At 34.7% G+C, this 15,697-nt stretch overlaps 1 protein-coding gene across 3 annotated transcripts in view; it reads left to right on the top strand.

Annotated features, from left to right (window-relative positions):
• LOC128546177 (uncharacterized) overlaps positions 1 to 12,367 on the top strand; it is a 49,401-nt gene extending 37,034 nt beyond the window's left edge. For 2 of the 3 annotated variants that reach the window (XM_053520393.1, XM_053520392.1), the window contains exons 5-6: positions 7,769 to 7,877; positions 10,887 to 12,366. In XM_053520393.1, the coding sequence (XP_053376368.1) occupies positions 7,769 to 7,877; positions 10,887 to 10,994 (217 nt within the window). In that variant the 3' untranslated portion in view covers positions 10,995 to 12,366. Of the gene's footprint in view, positions 1 to 7,768; positions 7,878 to 10,886 lie in introns of all 3 variants that reach the window. The other variant, XM_053520394.1, reaches the window with a different exon arrangement.
• The last annotated feature ends 3,330 nt before the right edge of the window (positions 12,368 to 15,697 follow it).

Raw genomic sequence — 15,697 nt, 5'->3', positions numbered from 1 at the left:
AAAATGATGTAAATGCAGAGATATTTGTTGAAAATATAACTATGGATGAAGTAGAAGATATACTGTTTAATAACGATATAACTGATGATGAAATTATTGAAGCAGTTAAATCTCTTAATCCAAATAAAGCTTCGGCAGGCAATCTTATAGCAGAACATTTTATTTATGGAATAGAAATCTTATTACCATATATAAGGAAACTTTTTAATAAAATATATAGATCTGGTCACTTCCCATCAACTTGGACTAAGTCTATAATAATTCCTTTGCATAAAAAAGGTAACATTGATAATCCTGATAATTATAGAGGAATTGACATTGTTGATATTTTTAGTAAAGTGTATATAAGTATATTGACTACACGAGTAACTTTTTACTGTAATGCATTTAAAATAATCACCGAAGCACAAGCTGGTTTTCGCTCTGGATACTCTACTATTGATAATGGTTTTGTTTTATATTCTATAATTAGTAAATACCTAAGTATGAGGCGTAAAATGTTGTATGTGGCCTTTGTTGACTTTAAAAAGGCATTTGACTCTGTTCATAGATCAAAATTATATACAGCATTGATTCAAAATGGTATAAAGGGTAATCTGTAAAAATCAATTGTAAGTATTTATCATTCTGTAAAAGCATGTGTAAGAAGTAATGCATCATCAACTGCAACATTCGATTGCCCCCTTGGTTTAAGACAAGGTTGTAAACTTAGTCCAATTTTATTTTGTCTATTTATAAATGAGTTAGATAATGTAATCAGAAGTAGTGGAATTCATGGCATACAACTTTTACCAAATGATGTTGAAATTTCTTGTTGCTGTTTGCTGATGATGTGGCCCTAGTATCTGATACTGTTAATGGATTACAGAGGCAACTTAATGTCTTACATCAGTACTGTTTAGAGTGGAAATTAAAGGTTAATGTTGACAAAACTAAAATTGTTGTATTCAAAAAATGGTGGTACTTTATCAAAAAATGAAAACTGGGTGTATGATGGCCAGACCATAGAAACTGTAAATGCTTTTAGTTATGTTGGTTTAAATTTTACCTGCTGATTGTCATTGTATAAAATGTCTGAACATGTGACACTTAAAGCAAAAAAAAGTGCTCGTATCCCTTTTAAAGAGTATGTATAATTTGTTACCAATGTCTTATAAAACTTTCTTTAAGATTTTTGATGCTAAAATATCTCCGGTTTTACTATACGGTTCAGAACTTTGGGGCTTAGAAGTCAGGGATTGTATAGAACGTGTTCATGTATATGCTTGTAAAAGGTATATGAATGCACCATTGTATGCTTGCAATGCTGCTGTTTTAGGTGATTGTGCCAGATTTCCTATGTATATCTGGGCTTCAAAGAGATGTATAAAATTTTGGATTCGTATTGTTAATATGCCTGAAGATAGATATGTTAAGAAATGTTACAATATGCTTAAACACTGGGACCATCTTGGTTATAAAAAATGGGTTACTACATTGAGAAATAATTTGTATAGTAATGGCTTTGGATATATATACGAGAAACAAGCAATAGATAATCCAAATGTATTCTTAAAACAATATACAACAAGATTAAAAGATCAATATTTACAAATTTGGAACGTTGAAATGGTTAACAATAAGAAACTGGTATTATATAAAGGGTTTAAGCAAAGATTTGTTTTTGAAGATTACCTTGAACACATAGATATTGTTAAATTCCGACGTAGTATTGTGTCTTTTAGAACATCATCTCATCAATTAATGATTGAAAAAGGTAGATATATGGGCTTATCAAAAGAAACCCGTTTTTGCATTCATTATGATCATGTTATTGAGAACGAGGTTACTTTCCTGCTGGAACGTCCACTTTATGAGGTAATTCGCAACAGATATATACCTGATAAGTTTTGGCGCCATCCAACTATACACAAATTTAATGTTTTAATGTCTAGTAAGAATTGCTTGTAACTGCCTAATCTTTCACAGTTTATATATTATGCCATGAAATTACGCTCTGAAATAATATCGTAACTTTAAATTATTAGATATACAATGTAACCTTTCACAGTGTATATTTATAATGTCATGTAATTTTGTTTAGATGTAACATCTTGTCATCACTTACGTTTTGTTTAATTATTTAGTTTTGTATTACCATATACCTTTACCTGAACATTTTGTCATGACAACATACACATATTTTATTATTTATGCTTGTATTATACTATTGTGTATGGGCCGGTGGCCTTAAATGCAAAATAAATAAAGACTAAAGACTAAAGGCAAACAAACAAAGGAACAAAATACGCTATGGAACGGTCAGTAGCAAAACATGACTTGGGTGTAAAACGGTTCAAACCTCATATGATGAAGAAACACTATTTCGCATAAAACCTCGATCAGTCATGCGTTGTAACAATGTGCATGTTAAATTCTGAAATACTAATTCCAAACTGATAAAGTCAACAGTAGGTGTTTTCTGGTACTTAGTTACATGATATATATGTTAAAGAAGACGTAATGGTACTGTTGTATTCAAGGGGTCATTTCAATGTCGTTTTAAAGGTCACAGACAGGTCAAAGATCAAAATAAATTTAAAAAAAAACACACTTGGTACGTATTAAAGTGTCCAATCCATAAATAAATAACATTTTAATGCTTTGTGTCCCCATGTTATTTTGGTATCATTTGAAAGAGTTGTATCTGCTGAGCAAGAATTAGTAAATACGATTATCATAATAACATATATGAATCCCTGCTGTCATGTTTTTGACTGAGAAATGAAAATCTAACACTGTAATAATCGGATTTCTGTTGAAGTAATATTGAAAAGTATATAAAGTAAAAAAAAATCTATTACATATTTTTGTGATGTGATTTATATTTTCATTTTCATTATTATTATTATTATTATTATTATACCAGATTTATATAGCGCCCTTTTCATGATCAATTTCACGTTCAAATGAGCTTTATATAGTTCAGCCACACAGGGCGCATAATTCATCCTCTACTAGTACAGACACAGAGCGATCTGACCAGAGGGACAGAGTGAGACAAAGCCCCCACGACAGAGAGATCAGAAATCAGATACAGGCTTGTCCGGCTAACTTAGCCTAGCTCGTTGCGAATAGACAACCTGGTTCTTTAACTTGCCCAGTGTATAGCACTGATACACGCAAGGATTGCCTGGGTTCCTGACCAGTACACCTCTAGTTGGGTGGGAAACACTGAAAAGCGTTTCTGAAAATTCCCGAGTAGCTGCCGGGGATCGAACCCCCGACCTCAGGATTGGAAGGCCGGTGTGCAAACCACTGTAGACAATACACTTACAAATGATACATTATATAAGCTTACCAGGAATCAATACTTGATATATTTTAATAGTACTGTTAAGCAGAACTTGCTTGTTTGTGGACCGGATACCTTAATGATAGCAAATGTTGCGTTAGTTTATGTTATGATTCTCAAATGACACTGCTTGCAATGAAAGAAATAAACACTTTGTTCGAAATGCATCTTCCTTTGCAAGCAATATTTATATAAACAGTATGCTTCTCCAGCATTCAGAAAAATGATTTCAATACTAATGATAAAACGTTTTATAAAATCATATTTTGTCATTTTGTCCACCCTGTAATAGTTAAGTAGGCTCATTTTATAGCAAAAAATGAATGATTGGTCACTTACGTTTGTATACAGTACGCAGGACAGACCTGTAGGAGTTTTTGTTAAAAATGTGTTCACTTTCTATTTTAGTTGCTTTCGATTGGTCTATTTGTGGTTTGTATTTGCATTAAATGTTATTGAAATAAATATAAATTTACGATATAAAGGTGCCGATGCCTCCATTGATACAGAGAATAATGTATACATTCGAAAGCTACTTGTTTTTGTTGTTCTGTAGTTTACTTATTTTAATAAAGTTTTTGTGGTAATAAAGATTTATATGAAAATCACAGTTTTCTATTAAGCATTTTCGAAGTTATGACAGCCATAGAACCAGTTTCGTACCTTAACCGCACACAGTTATATACACACTTTTTGATGTCAGGCTTAGACGCAAAATACTTTAAGAGCGGACTTGCGTGTTTTTTTTTTCACATTCCTTATAACAACCTTCGGTTAATCTGCAAAAAGATAATTCTAGCTCATTTAATGTTATAAAGAGCATCATGAATACAACAAACCATAACATTTACAGTTAACTAAATTTTCAAACACAATTTTGAAAACGCTTGACTCTTTTTATCGCCAACGAAATTCTGAAATTATTAAGCACATGCGTTTCATATTACCTATAGAACGAACTTGATGTTGTTGTCAAGCGTTTTCGCCCGCCAACACGCCGTCGACGTCTATTGTTTTATGCTTCTGAAAGATCTTTTTATTACGGTGGCTGATTTCTGCCATTTCGTGTTGGTGGCGTGTGGGCGGGGCAGAAACACGACAACACGAAAACTTGACAAAATCCTGATTTGTCGAGTTTTCGTGTAGTCGTCACATTTTACGCGAAAACTTGACGTTTAGAGAGCGCCGACACGACAAATTTATCTGTAGAGTTTTCGTGTTGGCGGGTATGAATATGTCGTGTTGGCGCCCTTTATTTGTCGTGCTTTATCCCCGCCGACACGAAAACGCGACAAATACCTTATTTGTCGAGTTTTCGTATTTACGTGTTTTCTCCCCGCCAATACAAAAACACGAAAACTCGACAAATACATTCGCCCCACCGAAACGAAAACACGAAAACTAGAAAAATGATTTCAGTCATCTCTTACAAAACGTGAGTTATTCTGAAACCAGTGGCAAAGGGTTTTAGAAGCATTTTTTTTATATTCGAACTAGCCTTCAATTCAGAATTTATTTATATTCACTAAAGCTGCATTACGAGATCTGAGATTATTAAACAATACAATAATATGTCAGATGTCAGTTATTGTTTTAAGAATTCAAAGCGTATTGTGAGGCATGAAGACCTTGTTTCATGCAATTTTTTTGTATTGTTTTTACGGCCTATCAGTTATTTTTTTTAATGATTGTCAGCTACTTTTAAATCACAGTTCATTGTTCTGTAACATTTCCAGGCATTGACAGATAACCATTCGCATACTAAATAACATTCCTAAATATTAGAACTTTACTTATTTTACGCGGTTGTTTCATTTAGTGAAACTGTAATTCTAGCTTTCGCAAGGATTATTTATAAAAGGACGCAATGTCAGTCCGAGTTATTCAACAATTCAATCAACAATTATCTGCTGTGTTAAATTAAATCGATGTTTTCATGTAGTATCCATTGTTGACTTTGTAAAGCTTGATAAAAGTTAATGTCAGTTGAAATTTTGACAGTTGTCAACCATCTTGGATTTTTGTACGTATGCACCGGGTGACTAATCTCTGTTTATGCGGACCGAAATCGCTTCATACTCTGCAGAAATAGTTAGCTTTTTATTGTCAAGTATTTGATATTTGATACTTGGCATGTAGTGTTGATTCGTAGCGTTCTATGTTATTCTATTATTTCATTTTGTCAGACTTACGCTGTTTACACTTGTTCAGAGGTTTAAGCTCCGCCTTATTTACATATTAGGAAATGTTCGTATCCCCAATGACGTCATGGTCGGCCGAAGTAAGTCCGTAGCCTCAACTCGTTTACGGATCTGTCCGGGTATTTCCGACTTTGGCCTTATTTAGATTTGGTATTCATCGTCATTTGCATACCATAATATTAATTCTTAGAACGCAAAAATCATCACTTTGCCTCCGTCTCTCGTATAGTCAGGCTGTTTATCAGTTTGTTCTTAGACATTTTTTTTTATTCACTCTTCTAAAACCTATAAACTGCACGGTACTTATTATCATTAAATTATACAGTTATATTTATTAGCAGTATTTGGTTGTTTTTCTCGTAATTTTAGAGTTTCGTCTCGGTCCGCCTGCTACACGACTTTTTGCCGATATTTCATAACTGATTATTTTATTCATTTTTAATTAATATTTATTGTTAAGGCTTCCAACAGATAAAAGTTGTTTGAAGCCGAAAGGAACATTGTCTGTAGTTTATTTAACTTAGAAATATTTTAACTCGGGCGCTACCAGCCTTGTCTTAGTCGCTACCAGCCTAAAGGGTCGCGACCAGACCCTAGTTTAGTCAACATATTATTTACCCAAAGATAAAAATAAAATAAATAACCATATAGTATTATAATTGGTGGACTAAGTCCCCTGACTGTAGGCCCTTGCCCTTGGTCTGCTTATATAACAGTTACACCATTCAAGTACAGTAACGGCGGGTGCACTACAGGATGTATAATAACAGACCCGGTTCAGAAATATTTCATTGGGGTGCGTTGAGCGGTAACAGTTAAAGAATGAAGACAGCATCGGCGAGCCGAGTGGGGCTAGGTACGGAAGGGGTAACCCATCGTGTTAGGTAGGTCAGGGCGTGTCCGCCTGGAAATGTTTGAAATATATGAATAAAATGGTGACCTCTATTGCATTTTGAGTAAAAAGTTTGAGGTACGAGGGTTAACCCCCTCCCCACAGTGGAATCACAGGGTCTCTCCCTTGTCATTGAAATATAGGTATAAAATGGTGGCCCCTGCTGCATTATTGCCAAGAATTTGCGGCACGTTATACCGACGGACATTTTTGAAATATAGGAATGCAATGGTGTCCTCTGGTGCATTTTTGGGTCTAAATATTATTTTGAGATTCGACCTTCGTCTTTCGATATCCTTTTATGTAACAAAATGGTATTCTGTCGAAATATACATAGAACATAAGTCAGTTTTTATTCTTAAATTTATATTTTCTAGCATGCAGTTATGTTGCTTTCAGTTCAGTAAATGTTGTGCGCATGTGTAACGGAAGATGCCAAAGCGAAACTACAAAACCTCGACAAATAAGATATTTGTCGTGTCTTCGTGCCGGCGGGGCGCAAACACGGCAACACAAAAACTCAACAAATAATGTATTTGTCGTATTTTCATGTCGACGGGGCGAAAACACGTAAACACGACAAATAAGGTATTTGTCGTGATTTCGTGTTGGCGGGGCGAAAACACGTCAACACCACAGCACAACAAATAAAGGGCGCCAATACGACATATTCATACCCGCCAACACGAAAACTTGACAAATAAATATGTCGTGTAAAAATTGTCGTCTTTTCGTGTTGTCGGTTTTTTGTGTTCTCGTGTTTTCGCCAAGCCAACACGAACATAAGAAATGACAGAAATTTTATAGATTTTATCGGTAAGCCGTCAGTACTAGTTTTATGAAAGACAAGACTAGCCTTATAATATCAAAATATTTGCGCATTTGAAATGTTTAGTTTGTTCTTTAGGAATGGATTTAGTCTCTTTTTTTTTTAATTTTGTCACTATCAAAATTAATAAATTACAATTTACACGAAGTTATTCATTGTACTTCTCAAATCCATAATTTTCACCCAAACATTGGAGAAAATGCAAGAATGGCAAAAATCTGACCGTTAAAGCAAACATGTGCTTATTCGATCTTTGAACTTGTGCTATAACCTTACTATGACCCTAAGAAAGCGACATCCCCGCTGATATTCCCAAATTTCTACAAAGTTAACATTGAACTTGACTGTCCGGTGTTAACAAACAATGCCATCATAGGTAATTCTAGTTTCTCTTTTTCGGGTATATAGGCAGATTATAATGTAAAGATATGGTTTGTTACTTAGTACTATAGAATATCGCACTACCGTTTAACAAATCAAAAATGGGTAATGTTTCACCACTATTGTTGTAGATTTGGATTCACTGCACCACCAACAGGATTCAGATTACGACGGGACTTACGAACTCTTACAGAAGAAGAATGGATTAAAACTGTAAACGTCTTTCTTCAAATGTATAAGGTAATCTAGTTCAATCGTTTTTTACAACAGCTTCAAACCTCGACTGTTAAAGTTCAAAATCAATGCACAGACAACGCCAAAAAGTACTGGATATGACGTTATTGCAAAATATCAAAATAGAGAAAAGTGGAAACTTCACAGGTCGCTCAACACGACAAAAACGAAAATGTTGCAGGCTCGGTTTGATTGAGCCTGTTCATGGACGGTAGTGGAGATGCTTGCTACCGTCCACGCCCTCTAGCCCCGGGTTGAACAGAACTCAACACTTACACATGCTAAAAGTACAAAAAAAAACAATTTAGAGACATCCGCAGATGTATTCAAACGGCGGTGAACATGGAACCTTCAATGATACAAGTGTTGAGGCGTGCAATTCCTTGAAGAGCGGCGTTTGGTCCCCAGATAAAGAAAAGGGTTTGCCCTAAACGAGAAAACAATGGGCAGATGTAAACAAACTGGAATTTAGGAAGGGGATCTGAGGTTATGGAGCCTGCGTATCACAGGAATTGTCAAAAGACAAAATTAAAAAGCAGGCACCATATCCAAGGGATGATTAAACAATACCCAAGGCTTCTTTTTCATGTTCAAGTAATTAGGAGGTACCGTATGGTAGTTTTGTGTACTTAATCTGGGACACTGTCGTCTCTCAATGTCAAACTGAAAACACACCACATTTCCATGAACCTTACTGTTCCAAACTGGAATCATATTTAAGTTATGGGATCGTGACTCTGAAAAATAAAAACCAAATTAACTGTGTTTAAAACTAAATATGTTTACCTGTTGACAGTTCCCTTGACTGAACTATTGGTACTCCTATTGAATTTATACATCTAAGCAATATTTTAAACTAATTACTTTAAAATACTAGTTTCTGATTAATACATACGGTCGTAAATCAACAATCGACATGCTAGCGCTTGAGTTGAGTGTATGGAAACAGTTCGATTTGCATTGTTAGAATTTTTCAGAACAGCTCTATATATTTTCTTATTTTCTCTATATGCTCTCGTGATATGTTCGAGCTTAGACGATTTATCAGTTTATAACTTGTGATTCTTTAAACTTAGTATTATTTTCTTTAAGCGCATTCTAATTTTTCTATACTACTCATGCTGTTAGGTGTAAATATGTAGACTTAGAATCGGATTATCGCCCAATGAATGACCTTTGCCAAAAATGCAGCAATACCGATACTCGTGGACATGGACCTGACGATCCAATGGTGGGATATAATCATATTCGAAACATCGACGGACTCTGGTTAAATTGGACTACAAAATTTTATAATTACGAACCTAGACCTTCATGTCCCCACAACTGCAACGGCAAGTACTTGTACTGCGACAAAAGTTTCGACGCTTCGAAGTATCCTGATGGAATCTGCGTAACTAGAACAAAGAGTGCAGCCACCTGTAACAACCTCCGATTTAAGAGAGACACAAAATCGTTGACGCCCTCAATTTCCTGTGATAGGCCGGGAAACAAATTTAAAGTTTTACACGGCGATGGTAGAAATAGGCGCATGTCGGTAAAGACGGCTTTGGAAAAACTTAAACTGTTCTCCAGTGAGTTATGTAGTACTTATCGTCTTGTCTGTTTATGATGATATGAAACATGCACTGTCTTCAGCTTTTCCTCAGATAGCATTAGGAGAGTCAAACAGCTTTGGGGTTTATTTTCAGCTCACCTGAGCAATGCTCAGCTGAGTTTTTGTGATCGTTCAATGTCCGGCGTCCTTCGTCTGTCGTCTGTTAGTCAACATTTAGCTTGTGTATGCGATAGAGGCTGTAGTTTTCAGTTGATCTTCATGAAATTTGGTCAGAATGATCATCTTGATAAAATCTAGTCCAGTTTCGAAAATAGGTCATCTGGATTTAAAAACTAAGTCACTAGGTCAAATCAAACAAAAACCTTGTGTATGCGATAGAGGCTGTATTTTTCAATTGATCTTCATGAATTTTTGTCAGAATAATTAACTTGATGAAATCTAGGTCGAGTTTAAAAATGGGTTATCTGTGGTCAAAAACTAGGTCACTAGATCAAATCAAAGAAAAACCTTGTGTATGCGATAGAGGCTGTATTTTTCAATTGATCTTCATAAATTTTGGTCATACCTTGATGAAATCTAGGCCAAGTTGGAGAATGGGTTATCTGGAATCAAAAACTAGGTCACTAGGTCAAATCATAGATAAACCTTGTGTATGCAATAGAGGCTGTATTTTTCAACTGATCTTCATGAAATTTTGTCAGAATGATTGCCTTGATAAAATCTAGGCCAAGTTCGAAAATGGGTCATCTGGGTTTAAAAACTAAGTCACTAGGTCAAATAAAAAAAACCTTGTGTATGCGATAGAGGCTGTATTTTTCAATTGATCTTCATGAATATTTGTCAGAATGATTACCTTGATGAAATCTAGGTCGGGTTTGAAAATGGGTTATCTGGGGTCAAAAACTAGGTCACCAGGTCAAATCAAAGAAAAACCTTGTGTATGCGATAGAGGCTGTATTTTTCAATTGATCTTCATGAAATTTTGTCAGAATGATTGCCTTGATAAAATCTAGGTCAAGTGTAAATATGGGTCATCTGGGGTCAAAACTAGGTCACTAGGTCATATCTAAGAAAATACTTGTTTAAACTCAAGAGGCCACATTTTTTTTTGTCCATTCTTAAAGAAAATTGGCCAAGATATTTGTTTCCATGAAATCACTAGGTTAAACATGTTTACATTGTTATAGTGTGTTTCTCAGGTGAGGGGTCTAGGGCCATCTTGGCCCTCTTGTTTCGTCTGTTAGATGATAAAAGTACATTGAAAGTTGTTATTGTAATGTATTGAAATATTTAGCCGCTGTATATCAGGAAAGCTTTGTACCGAAAATCTGTTAAATGTTCGTAATATACTCATAACTGATACACTGCTTGAAATGAAATAGCTTTACTTCGAAATTATAAATTTCTTTATTTGTTAAGAATCAATTAATGGTCTTACTTTTCATTTCATTTTACAGCTAGTTTCCTCGGCACTAAAAAGTCTACGGAAAAAGAGGAAAACGAATCAAGGCCTTGCGTCACAGCTATCATATTCGGGATCTTTTCTGGCATTGAAACCGTGGTGATAATTGTGTTGATAGCCTATATGTGTCGTAAATACGCACAATTGAGTGGGGGAGGACAATATATTACGACAAGTACTCAGGATGCTCTGTAATCGTTAATTACAAAAACAACGGAACAAAACATAAAATCATTGACATTACAAATTGACTTCATGCAGTTAACTCATAAAATATAATTTGTTAGTTGTTCAACAAAACCTTATATTCCTTAATTAAAAATGAAACATGTTAATTTGATTTTATCCCATTATTTTATATTTTAATAAGAATGTTTGCAGCTTTATGATAAATCAGTTTACAGATATTCTGATAAGTAAACATAAATACCACTTGTTACACCTTTTTCATTTTTATAATATTGGTGGTTATTGTTTGTTCAACATATTCAAACTATTATCGATTATTTAATATTATCATGTATGAAATACATGTGTTCTAACTAAGTTGTCCTGTGTAATAACGGTATGCGTATGCTTCTTATCTTTGTAAAAAATAGAGAAAAATCTAATTTAACTATATGAACTTAATGCCATACGGCGCCCGTTACAATTTTCCATGTACTTGCTATTTGCACTAGCTGTTGAACAGGCTCAGTCAAACAGAATATACAACATTATCATTCATGTCGTGTTAGGCGACCTGTGTTTTTTCACATTTTTGCAGCGTTGCATGTGCTGTATGGCAACTGTAAAAGTCTCCCTATACTTTCTATCAAAGCTATTATATTTCGATATCTTGTGATCGTTCAGCACATCTTTTATGTTGTGTTAGTGTATTGTTTAAGTTTTCTGCTTGAACATTTCGGCTTAGGTGGTTCCAAAACTCCTGCTTTAATAGCTTTGGGTTTTGTTAAATCACCCGTTTGCCTGCGTTTGGCAGTTTCTGTGATATGCAGGCTTGATAACCTCAGATCCCCTCTATAAATTCCAATTTGTTTAGTTCTGCCCATAGTGTTTTCGTATAGGGCAAACGCATTACTTTTACTGGGGACCATACACCGCTTTTTATGTAATTGCATAGTTCCGCTGAAGCCGGTTCTAAAGAGAGAGAGAGAGAGAGTGAGAGAGAGAGAGAGAGAGAGAGAGAGAGAGAGAGAGAGAGAGCTAATATAACATAGCCTACTAAATTAAATGAATTAAATATACCGTCCACATTATCTTCCAAAGGGACTTTAGGCAGTAGTTCAACCATAATAACATTTTCTTGTTCTCAGAAAGACTGTACAATTTGACTTTGGTTGGCAGACACTTTGTCATGAATAAGTTTTATGGCTTTCAAACCTTTAGTTGGGCGTTTATGTTGACAGATTAATTTGACAGCTGTAGTAGTTTATTTCAAAGAACTTGTCTGTGTGTGTGTGGGTGGAGTTGGGGGAGTGGGGTGGGGGGGGGGGGGGGGGGGGGGGGAATGTAAACCATGATTTCCATGATTTCTTCAAGTTTCGTTATAGCATTGAAATATAATCACTGAATATGATTGCGGATATATTAACAATAAATTAAGGAGGTAGGTTACCTTCATATTTGTATGTGCGCATGTCCAACCGGAAGCTAACGTGACGATTTACGACCACGTTTACGACAAACTAAATGTGTTTGTATATTCATTCTTCTGAAAACAAATCATGAACCTGTCTTTGATCTGATGTTCTATGGTTTAAAAATTCAGAAATAATGAATAAATTGCCGCAGAAACGCTTCGAAACAATGTTGCCGTAAAATGACGTCACTGACGTCATGACGTTACGTGTCAGTTACCGCGCAAAATTAATATTTTTTTGTCTTGAAAGTACGTAATTCTATGCATTTGTTTTTATTTTAACTATTTTCAAATAACCATTATTTGCTGAAATATTTTTGAGTCTTTTGCTCTAAATAAAAATCAATATTTTGCTTCTTTTATGTAGTTATATTGAAATGTTATGCGGAATGTAAGAAAATGGATGATGGTAATGGATGTTATTTGGAATATAGTTGGGTGAAAGGTTACTTGTTACGGCCATTTTCAAATAAAAAATCTAGCATTTTGATTTGTAATACCTATTTTTCATGTTCCGTTGATAATTTGTTACTTATATACTAAAACTAAGATCTAAATTTGTTCAAATTTCGGTAGAAAAATGTGGTTTCTTGAATTGAATTGATGTTACCATGGAAACGAAGCCCGTGACTATGTATCTAAATGTAAAATTCAAAAGCGTTGACACTTGTCTATTTAAGAAACACAGCTTCGGCTTTTTATTTTCATTTCAACAATATCCATGAGAATAATAGCAGCATGCTGAACGATTTTTCCATGAAAAATGCCAGACGAAGGGTTCTGCTAGCTGTGAAATTTGTTTAAATAAATGCAAATAACACGTATTTATAACTTACGTTATAAATAATATGTTTTATAGCTACATTAACTAGAAAGACAATCTTATTCAATATTTTTTATGAGAAACTACGACAAAAAGCGAGATATAAGCTATTTTAAACAGCTCTGTTGCCATGGTTACTTTAAACTTTAAGAAAAATAGGGTATCATGTAACGTGCTTGGTATTTTGCTAATAATATTACCCAAATATTCCATGTTGGTCATTAACAGAATGGCACTGAAGCCGTCGAAAACCACCCTTATTTTTCTACATAGTTGTTTAAAAATGAGAGAAAATGCATTACCATGGAAACACGAGCCCCGCGACATATACATGTTAAGCTTTTATTAGAAAGATAACGTGCATATTAGTAAAATTATCAATTATGCAGACTTCTACGGATATCAATGAAACTAAAATACACTGAAAAGTGTTAAATATCCGTATTTTCCTTCTTCTTTCAATATAAAATACCTTTGGAGGGTCATGTTCTTCAAACCTAGATAAAAATTAAACTTGAGGGGACAGAGACAAACGAAATTGAGATTGTAGCAGTTAAAACTTCATATTACACGAAATACAAAAATGTGCTGCTGTTCAACTAATTTGAATTTACCCTTGTAACAAGGTAACCTACCTCCTTAATTAATGTAAAACTTGGTCGGTTGTACTAGACAATATCGATATTTTATAGGTATATTAACTAAACATCCGTTATCACGTACATGGATCTCCCGTGCTATTACATATAAAGGTTTCTACGGAAGGCCATTAGTGACAGAATTTATCTAATCATCCTCGTATGATACCAATATCGGTCCTTTTGTCCTCGTCTGTATGATAATTAAACATATTAAAACGTTTGCCTTTTAATGGATTGCAATTGACGAGTAAAGCGTTTGGAACGCTGTTAAGCATCAGCTTGTCTATGGCCTTTGAAAACTTAAACGACTGGTAAATCCTGAAAACCTTGAAGGCTGTTATGTTAGAATTAAATGTTATGTAAGAATTAAATATTGTAAATAGTTTGATTTTCAATGTGTGTCGAAGACTGTATGATGGTAAGTTCTTAAATCTGGACTCAGCTATTTTGGTTTCTGTCTGTCTTCAGGCCCGTTTCGTTGCGCCTTTATGTTTGTTTCCAAAATTGCTCTGTCCTGTACAAAGGCAATGAGTACATGCATTTTTTTGCTTGCACTTTATATAAATTTGCAGGAGCAGTTTTGTTTTTTACATAACACTCATTCTGTTGCCATTGTGTATATGTAGCAGAGATAACTTTTATTTACACTGTCCACTGTCCAGTGACTTAGGCGCTTGGAGGGGTAAGAATGAGTTTAAATGCACCATAAACCTATTTAACATCACAGTGGTGATTTTGCTTCTGACCGTTCCAAGGCGGTGCCCACTGTGTTCCTTTATTTGTTCGTTTTGACCTCGTGTTTTTACTTTGTGTGTGTGCGTGCGTGCGAGTGAGCGTGCGTGCGTGCGCGTGTTCGCGTGCGTGTGTGTGCGTATGTGCGTGTGTCTGCGCGGTGTGGGTTGCGGATTTGGGAGGCTGCCTTTTTGGATTCTGGAACGTAGCTTTCCCTGTTGGATATTTATTCTTGTTTTTTAACTTTTATGATGATGCCAAGCACTGGTATACATGGCTTTTCTTTAAAACATTATAGAGGTACAGGCGAATGCAATGGCCATACTCTGCCGTAGTACAGCTTTAAAAATCACATATGTGACGTTTAACAACCGGTACTGTAGTTTCATGTTATGATGCTTAATTTTAAAGATTAATATGCATTACAATCAGACTATTTGAACTAAACGCTTGATTTATAACTTTTCCGTAACAGGGTTTCATTTAAGTTCATTTCGTTTTAAGTTTTAATATAACTCCAAAGATGATAATAGTAAGTTTTTTTTAATTTGTTTGCCATTTATCAAATTAATACTAACTTTAAGACATTTTTATGGTCAAACCATTTACACAGGAGATTTTCCGAGAAAATACATCTGTGTCCTTAAAATTGAAATCATTCAAGATTAAATTTAAATATTGTTTGCACAAAGACCAAAGATATTATAATAATGTTCATCTATAGTATTCAATACAATTTTAGTAAAACCGTTTGAAATAGTATGTTTTCTTTATGTTTGGTTTTAGCAGCATTATGAATGAATAAATTATATTTAGTCAAAGACAGGTGGTTTTCGTCTTATAGAATAGAAAAAAGTGGAAACTTCACAGGTCGCTCAACACGACAAAAACGAAAATGTTGCAGGCTCGGTTTGATTGAGCCTGTTCATGGACGGTAGTGGAAATGCATGCTACCGTCCACGCCCTCT

The sequence above is a fragment of the Mercenaria mercenaria genome, chromosome 12 (genome assembly GCF_021730395.1).
Source record: "Mercenaria mercenaria strain notata chromosome 12, MADL_Memer_1, whole genome shotgun sequence".
NCBI classification, from domain to species: Eukaryota; Metazoa; Mollusca; class Bivalvia; order Venerida; family Veneridae; genus Mercenaria; species Mercenaria mercenaria.
This window is presented reverse-complemented; position numbering and strand designations above follow the sequence as displayed.